Source organism: Triticum dicoccoides, chromosome 2A (genome assembly GCF_002162155.2).
Source record: "Triticum dicoccoides isolate Atlit2015 ecotype Zavitan chromosome 2A, WEW_v2.0, whole genome shotgun sequence".
Lineage (NCBI taxonomy): Eukaryota > Viridiplantae > Streptophyta > Magnoliopsida > Poales > Poaceae > Triticum > Triticum dicoccoides.
The window spans coordinates 609053339-609062048 of NC_041382.1; the positions used below are offsets into that span (position 1 = coordinate 609053339).

General features: G+C 47.9%; 1 protein-coding gene across 4 annotated transcripts; it reads right to left on the bottom strand.

Annotated features, from left to right (window-relative positions):
- Positions 1 to 2361: 2361 nt before the first annotated feature.
- On the bottom strand, positions 2362 to 8281 carry LOC119355683. 4 transcript variants are annotated; one of them, XM_037622529.1, is made up of 6 exons: positions 7973 to 8281; positions 6335 to 6470; positions 5761 to 5828; positions 3809 to 5605; positions 3491 to 3686; positions 2362 to 3403 (listed from the first exon to the last, which is right to left on the bottom strand). In XM_037622529.1, the coding sequence occupies exons 2-6, from the start codon at positions 6441 to 6443 to the stop codon at positions 2700 to 2702; spliced, it is 2874 nt and encodes a 957-aa protein (XP_037478426.1). In that variant the 5' UTR covers positions 6444 to 6470; positions 7973 to 8281; the 3' UTR covers positions 2362 to 2699. The 4 variants fall into 4 exon arrangements, with proteins under 4 accessions (XP_037478426.1, XP_037478425.1, XP_037478423.1 ...); XM_037622528.1 differs by having other exon boundaries at positions 3491 to 3683; positions 5761 to 5837; positions 7973 to 8280; XM_037622526.1 differs by having other exon boundaries at positions 5761 to 5837; positions 7973 to 8280.
- Between the last annotated feature and the right edge of the window lie 429 nt (positions 8282 to 8710).

An 8710-nucleotide genomic window follows, 5' to 3' on the forward strand; every position in this document is an offset into this window, starting at 1 on the left:
GGCATGGACGCGACGGTGGAGGGCGAGCTCGCCGCGGCGGCAGCGGCGGCAGCGATGTGGGTCAGCCCACCGGCTGTAGCGGCGCCGGAGAAGGCGGCGGGTCGTCCGCTTCAGCCATGGCGGCGATGGAAGGCCGAGGGGGGGGGGCGATCGCGAGGCGGAAGGTGAATGAAGTGGCGGTTAGGCGTTTGGCGGGTGGTCGCGGTTTTACATCAGTTGCATCTCGTGATGTAAATTTGCATCACGAAGTTTTCAATTTTATATATTCGAGAGGCGGTGGTCCAAGTTTTTTTACATATGGACCGTCTCTTGGAGCAGCGTTTTTTTGCTCTCGAAGCTTCAAAAGTTAGTTATTTTTACATATGAACCGTCTATTGGAGATGCTCTCACTAAGGTGGTCTGGTTGTTTGGCGTGTCACGCTCGTCAGATCCTCCAACCTACCTGGTTATTCCCTCGCCAGATTGATAGGCGCATTTAGTCTCTTTAAATACGTTTGCCCTGCATCGACCCATCCCTGTTCGCGTGCAAAACCCCCATTTCTTCCCGCCTGAGCTTCTTCCTCTCCCAATCTGCCCGTCGGAGTTTCTTCCTCTACGAATCCAAATCCAGCAAGGAAGGATGTCACCATTACCTAGCATCAAGGACGTCGCCAAACCCTGTGGCTCGGAGCTTGTTGCCATCTCCATGGAGGAAGCAGGTATTTATCTTCTCTGACGTCATCAACTCCCTTGTGTTACAAGTATCACCGGTGATGGCCCCCCTCTGATCTGCCTCAAGGGTGAGTTTTTGTTGTGTGATGAGATGAGTCATGAACTCTGTGAGTAGGTACGAGTCCATGGTCTTAATGTTTTAGACCATCCGTTAGGCCTTATTCCAATATCCTACACTGTGAAAGTAAAAACCGACATTTTTATTAATAATAATTAATAAAAAGGAAAAACTAGTTGCTCCACATGACTTGTACTCCTACATAGCTGCACATTTGACATGGTTTGACACAAGAGTTGTAGTACAATCTGCAGTGCACCACTACAGGAGTATATGCAGAAGCAACTACTCGTACGTGGACTTGGGTTGCAACCTTTTTACAGACTCTGGGGGCCAAATTCGCTTGACTAGAATTTTAAATCCCCGGGCTTTGCATGGCTAAAAAAATCCCTTGGATTCGAGTAAGGCATCCTGTATCTTGAAAAAGATGTCGTGCTGCGTCTGCCGTAGTTGGCACAAAAATGAAAAGATATATGCAACCAAGAGAACAGCATCCGTGGTTGATGTGCCGGTATGAGCTGTGAAAACACAGACTGAAGCATCAAGCATCCATGGCCACGTATGACCGGCACGAGCGTGCTTCCTCATGCATGGACGTCTCTCTCTGAAACAAACAACTGGCTTTCGCGACGCCGCAACAGTGGTCCTTGTGCAACAATGAACGGTGGTCCTTGTGCAACAGTGAACAATGGTCGTACCAGCGTCCGTGTGGCCAGTTGGTTGCTGATGGCACGAGAGGCCCAGCACAGGCAAAAGGGTATCAACGGAGGGCGGGCCAGTTTTGCACTGTTTTGTGCTGGCGTCGTTATGGCAGCTGCCAAGGCCAGGACGAAGATGTCGCTCGCGGGAGGCCTACCGCGCGGCCCCTCCAGCCCAATATTCTTGCGGCTTTTTTACCGCAAGGGATGCACGGCGAGCATCGCGGTCTGAAGATCCACGAAACCACATCCGATCACAGCCACTGCGTGGATTTGATTTTTGGTGGCGTGAGCTGGGTCAGCATGAATAAACAGTCTCACAAGAGAGGATAAGCAGATGCAGAGTTCATATGTGAAAAAACAACCCAAGGATCTACCAGCCCTCTGAAAACATTACCAGGAGTGCGTGCCAAGCTAAAGCTGGTGAACAGTTGGTTCCACATTAGTGCCCCAGCACCTTACAGTCAAACACATAGACGCCAAACCATGCACCAGGTTACACTACAAAGTCAAGAGAAACATCTGCCCCAGCGCTTTGCTTAAACAAATACTGCTACACCTAACACCTTGATATAACAAAAGTATCCTATCCTATCCAGAGTAGAAAATCGCAGGCGTGAAGAATGCGCAGGGCCGACAAAAAGGACTCATTAGTCGTGCGTGGCCTTGTCTTGGCTCGTGCTGTCATCTTGCGCACCAAAATGATCCATCCTAGGTTAAGTTGCTCCATTAATTAATCCTGCTCGTAATCCGTACAGATTGACAAAGCGCTCAAGACAACACAACAGGGTGCTAACTGACACATGCATCTAGGAGTATTATATTGCAAGCCCTGACCTGCTAATATATAATACGTAGGGAGCAGTGCCTTCTTAAGTCAAACACACATGCATGGGTCTTGCAAAAAATTTCCTTTCTTTGTAGTAACAGAGAGTTAAAGAGTATACTGAAACCACATGCTGCTGGAGCTGGTAACAGTACAATATGCTATTGTGACAGTTAAAAGGAAAAACTAGTTGCTCCAGATGGCTTGTGCAGGGCTGCACAGTTGACATGGTTTGACCAAAAGAGTTGTAGTACAATCTGTGGTGCGCTACAGGTATATGCAGAAGCAACTACGTGGACTTGGGTTACAAGCTAGTAGTATGAAGATGCTGAAGGTTTCTCTCAGCACAACAAATTTAAGACCACTTCTCCTATGATAACAGCATCACACACAGAGCAGTTGCTTCCTACAGATTTGGCATTGGCATTGGCACTGCGAGATCTTGCTGTGGAAAACAAACTGCGAGATCCGCCACAGCTTCTCCGACTAGCTCCACCAACAGGCCATCTGCAATCTGTTTCGTCATCTCATCCGCTTCCGACCTCGCTGATTTCACCCAGCCTCCTCCTTCCACCTCTTGATGCACGATTCTTTCCAGCATCATTGCAGCATCACTACACTCATTGGCCGCGAGCCTCTCCGCCCTGTACAGCCAATCCCTCACATGGCTCCATACTTCTTCCCCTAAATCTTGAGACAATGCCTCGCTCCGTGCTCCGAAGCATGCTTTACCCCATGGGTAGGTTCTTAGCAAGGCTTCCTGGCCAGTCTCAACCAATGCCATGTTTACACAATCGAAGAGAAGCTTTTGGTTTGACCTACGCTCCCTCGATTTAGCAGCCTCCTCCTTGCGGTCCAGGAACTTATCACACAGTGCGGGATCAAGAGGGCAATCGGCCAAATGCCAACCTGTGAAAACCATACTCACTTGTAGGTTGTCTAATCCAGCAGATGATAGTATCTTCTGTACAAGGGCATAACATTCTGATTCATTATCCTCTGCATTTGAGGAATTCAGATGATGCATGTGTAATGGCGAATGTGAGTATGTGTCCTTGCATGATAACGAGCGGGGAACAGACTCAATTGCACGAGATCGTAAGGCAGCTCCTGTAACGTAATAAGAACAAATACTTAGTATGTATACCAACAGGGAGACGAAAGGCTCAACAATTAGAAAAAAAAGGACAAACTTACTCTCATTGCAGGCACTGGTACTACTTGATGATTCAGGTTCATTAGTGTTGCTAGCTTCAAATGATGCATCCAGAACTGAAGTAGGACTAGGCTGATCACGCATGCATTTTAGGCCACCGTTTGATACGGGTTCATCAGTATATCCACTAGGGCAGTCAGAAGACACAGGTGCTTCCATGGAACCAACATCCTCCTGCTACATGTCAACAAGTTAGTAAGCACAACAATAATCTTTTGCATCAAAAGCCCCATACTCATGGCCATAGACAACAAGCAAATAGTAAGGCATAAACGAAATAATTTGAGATTAATGCGTACATTTAAAGAACAATTTGTTTGTATGGTGGAATTGTCAGCTTTGTCCTTGCAAAATGCTATTTGCTCATCAAATTGAAGGTCACTATTGGTCTCTGATCGCTTGTCGTCAAGAAAAGTGACTTGAACCTTCTCACCGCTATCAGAAGGAACGGTAGTTTTCTCCTCTGCCAGCCTTTTACTTCTAGGGAAGAAAAAACTTGATACTTTCCCCTTGAATGATAATTTTCCTTTACCTTGCCTTGTATCCACCTTCGGTGTTTCACAGCCTTCAGAATTTGCAGACACCACCATGTTATCAAACATTGCTGATGACACCGGGAGAGATTTTGATCTCGCTAAATTTCTTGGAGAGCTCTCCCCGGTTTCATCCTCTCTTAATGTAGATACGGAACTAGCTTGCATGGCCAACTCATTTTTTGTGCCACACGACCGGCTACTTGAAGCAGAGTTTATTACAGTAACAGTTTCCTCTTTCTCAGTTTCTTTGATGGAGAGCATGTCACCCAGAGTTCTTGAGGTCCTTGGCAACTTTACTTCTTGTCTGATCTCATCACATGCTACCGTTGTCCATCTCTCGGAAAGTCGCCTTTTGGCTTCTTTGATCACAGATGACTCAGCTGAATGTGAATGAGATGCCCTGCTATGAGTTGAAGATGAGTAAGTACTGCTATATCTTTTGATATAATCCCATGAATGCCGCGACACTGGACTGACTACCTCCGAGTCACTTAGGCTACCACCATCTTCATCAATGTTATCACCTTCTGACCTGCTTAAAGAGCTCTCATCTCCATTATACCCATTTGAGTATACAGAAGACAGTAGAGACTCATCCCGCCGCCGTCGATCTTCTGGCAGGTATTGAGCCGAAGCACCCGATACTTCTGTACATCCTAGGGTGGATGTACCATCCTGTAAATCACCAAGAAAGGCTGTCCGCTGAATCAGTTCAAATGGAGATGATCTGGGAGTTAGCCTGGCATGTGCTCTGTTAGGTTTCCCAGGACTTGGCTTTAGGACCACTATCCTGTTTGGCTTCGAGAAGGCATCTTCTGCTGAATGAGATCTCTTGTGAGACTTTCCCATTACAAAGTCATTTTCTTCATCAACTCCGTGTGTTCTGCTTTCTCTTGCCCCTTTATTCTCAGGAGATTTAAATGGTTTCAAGACAGTAATGCGCTTTGTCTGAGGTGATGCAGGCATTGTGTGTTGTCCATAGAGCGGGTTCGAGAAAACAGAGCTTGGTTCTTCAAGGAACTTTAGAAACAGATCCTTATTTGAACTTAGAACCTCCAGGGCTTCGTGAAACTCCTTTGAATGAAGGAAATTTTCATCTGTGGCAAGACGTTTTGCTTGTATGAACTTTTGTCGAACAACTTCTATCCTTTCGTCTCTCTTGTTTTGTGAAGACCTCACTCCTGAAGAAGTTTGATCCTGAAGATGATGTGTTCTTAATGGTTCTTCACAGACTGCATACACATCCTTAAATTCTACTGTTTCATTGGGGCCTGTGTGTTTGCCCCGTGTTGTTTTGTTGTAGAGGCGCAGCTCTTGCTGCTGCAGGGCCTTCTTTGTTGCTGCATAATTATCATGTGAATGACTTCTCCTCAAATTTCTTTTGGGAGAATGTAATGCCTGTTCTTGAGCAGGTAGATCATCTTCAAGCCCCATCAACCTGGCAACAACACTCGGCGGTTTCCTCTTTGATTCCACTTCTTTGGCTATCTCATTTGCTAGTAGCTTCTTCATGGGTGATGCATCTGATTTGCTGCTTAAAGAACTCCTATTACTTGTCTCCTGTAGGGAGTTTGTATTAGAACAAAGAAGACAGAAAATTCTCACTTGCCAAAAAAAATAGTAGTTTCTTTGCTGCCGTATATTTACAAGAAATTTTGACCAGGATAAGTTAGGCGGATCACCTATGACAAACTGAAACATGACATGGCACTCACCAGTTTATCCTCTATACAAACTTTAGCAGGATCAACGGTTCTCTTGATATCTGTCCGGCCTCTACGAACTGGAGAATCTGAAAGGTCAAGCTAAACCAAATAAATAGTTTGACAATGACAGAAAAACAGCCTACATGCCAGACAAAACAAGCTAACACAAAAGGAACACAGTCAAGTTCAATATTTAGACCAGCGTGTTGCTCTTTGGTATTTCAAACCTATGGAGCGAAAAACGTCCAAAGGAAAAGACAAGCAAAACATGTCATCATCCAAAGGAAAAATGTCTACATTGTGGAAAGGAATCACTTTCCCATACAATGCCAACACCATCTAGTCCCCCACACGAGAGAGGAGATTTGTGCCAGCAAATGTCCAAAATATTAGAGCCTAGGGCAGAAATGTACAAAATGCTACACCCCACCCACCACCAAGTAGTACCACATATATATTGTAGAAAAGCAGCATTTATCTCAAGTAAAATGAAGCAGCTGGCAACTGAATACGCATTACTGAGTAAAAAAACCTTGCAGATCAACAACATTGCAAAAATAAACATAAAGAGCAATTTACGTGCCTTCTCTGTGAGCTCTGTCAGAGAGTGCCTTGGTGTTGGCCATCCCCGTACTCAGGTCGAACAAGTTGATCATCGCCTTGTTCTCACTAAAGATACTTCCTCCAAGCATTACAACATCAGCGAAGATATAGGATTCCTGAAAAAACAGTGTCACGGCAAAGAAGTTAAGCGAAAGGACGCAGAGGACATGAAACATCACCAGCCACATGATTGTACCTGAGATCCACAAGGCCAGCCAATCAAGCTAACTAAATAACAAGAGCGTTTATAAGCCGCGGCCGGTACAAACAGCCAGCAGGGCAGCAATAGCGCAGAGTGAAATGAAGTGTCTTGGGATGCTCTTAAGTAGCATTTGAAGCCTTAAAATTTGAACCTACGGGACATAAAGACTTAAAGAGGAGGCCTGGTGGTATTACTGTAGCGCGATGCCGTCCTCACAGGAAAACTTGGACACACACATGGCTAAGGCTGGGTTTTTCGCAGGCGTTGGTAGGCCACACGAGCACAGTCGATGGCCCTGTTCTTGTTCAAAACCGAGAGAAGATGGCAAAATGGCGCGTGGAACGAAGCGATAAACGACTGTGCCTGGCGACAGGAGGGGGCAAGTTGGAAAAGTGGAAAATGTTAGCAGCAGCGAACAGGGGGTAACATGATGCAGAGTGCATTGGATCGGGTTTAGCAACTCATGGCCATGATTACCATCCAAAGGAATCTTTGCAGGCGGCGAGAGAGGCTTTTTAAGGCTGCGCTTTTGCCGTCGTCAGATATATGATTTAGCAGGCACGGGCTCGGGGAATCACAGCTCACATGAGAGAGAGGGGGTGGAAACTGGAAAGGAGATCGGCTTTGCTTGTACGCTTCATGGTATGATGAGAAGTTCAAAACTCGAGCTGCTGAGTTCAAAATGTTTTTGATATAAACTGTGGCGGCTGAACGAGACGTAACCTAGGCGATGTAGAAAACTGTGGAGCAGAGAACGAACTCTGAAGGCACAAAGCAAAAGAAAAAGGGGAGCTGTCCGAGGAGCGTCCGCACTCTGCAGTCTTCTCCGCGGGGAGGGGAGAAACACCAAGAACTCGGAGCTTTCCACGCGGAATGCGGCTGGGTTCCCCAGTTTAATCCGGGAATCGAGAGGAGCCAGCGAACGGCAACAGCTCCGGTGGTCAGGGAATCTGGCAGAGACAGGCGCGCGTCGGAGCAATAAATTCTCGGGCGCGGGAGCGGAAAGGGACGGGAGGAACTGGGGGTAAAAGCGGGCGCCTTTACGCCAGCATCGATGGCCAATTTCTGGTCCCGGGGATCATAAATCGAGCTCGGATCTCCACATTCCCTCCCTCCCTCCTGCGCACGCCCGGGCCCGAAATTCCCTGACGAAACCTAACAAAACCGCAAACAAACTCCTCGCCTGAGAAGAACACGGCGGCCTGAATCGAATGCCGCCGCGCGTCCGGCGCCCCATGGCCGGCTTCCGCCGCGGAGGAAGATGGACCTAAAAAAAACAGATACGGAAGAAGAAAAAATGCGCCACCAACGGAAACGCGAGAAATCCTCGGCCAAAAGGATAGAATCCCACCCGTGTCGCGCGTTCCGGGGAAGGGGGCGGGGGAGGAGGGAGGGCGGGGATCGGGGAGGGCGCACCTACGGGGGAGCGGCGGCGGGCATTGGCCGGCGGCGGGGGCGGGGGCGGAACAGCGAGCTGGTGCCACTGCGCAGTGTGCAGTGGGAGCGGCGAATGGGACGGGAGGTTGGCGGAATTCACCCAGCTCCCACCCTTCTGCCCCGTGAACTGTTGCTTTGTTGTGTTCTTGCTCCTCTCCTCTCCCTTTCGCGTCTCTCGGATATCCTACTCCTACCCGCCGCTCGTGTCGTGGACGTGGGGTGGGTTGCGTGCGTGCGTGCGTGCGTCGCGTGGAATGGAGAAAAGGCGGTGATGATGGGCGAGGGAGGGACGCGGATCGTGGAGTGGACGTGGAGTGAAGTGGCTGCGAATGACAAGGAACATACGGAGCGTGGCATGGATTCCGGGACGCTGCGTGATCCGAATCAGAATGTGCCGTGCGTAGAAATTTATTGCGGTTTCTTGTATATCCGGCCACCATGGTGGTACGTTGCAATCGTCGTGCCGTAGATGTAGTACGACTGCATTTACTCGCCGTGGCTGCTGTACTACCTGCATTTCTGTTTGTGGAAGGTGTTGTTTCAACCTTTTGAATTATTAAGGGCATCTCCAACACTCCCTTCGAAATGGACACGGTATCCGACTGTGATCGGTCGAGACGAGTCCGCGGACGATGATGAAAGAGTTGGACATCTAATCTTATTGTCTTTTTACTGAAAAAGATTTTCACTCCGCTTTTAAGATAAAGTCAACTGTTA

Excerpts from the sequence above, each read along its gene's own strand:
- LOC119355683 (XM_037622526.1), bottom strand. The coding sequence starts at position 6,443 with ATGCTTGGAGGAAGTATCTTTAGTGAGAACAAGGCGATGATCAACTTG. Across the intron at positions 5,606-5,760 it reads TTTGTATAGAGGATAAACTG|GAGACAAGTAATAGGAGTTC; the intron begins GTGAGTGCCATG and ends AACTCCCTACAG. Across the intron at positions 3,404-3,490 it reads TACCAGTGCCTGCAATGAGA|GAGCTGCCTTACGATCTCGT; the intron begins GTAAGTTTGTCC and ends ATTACGTTACAG.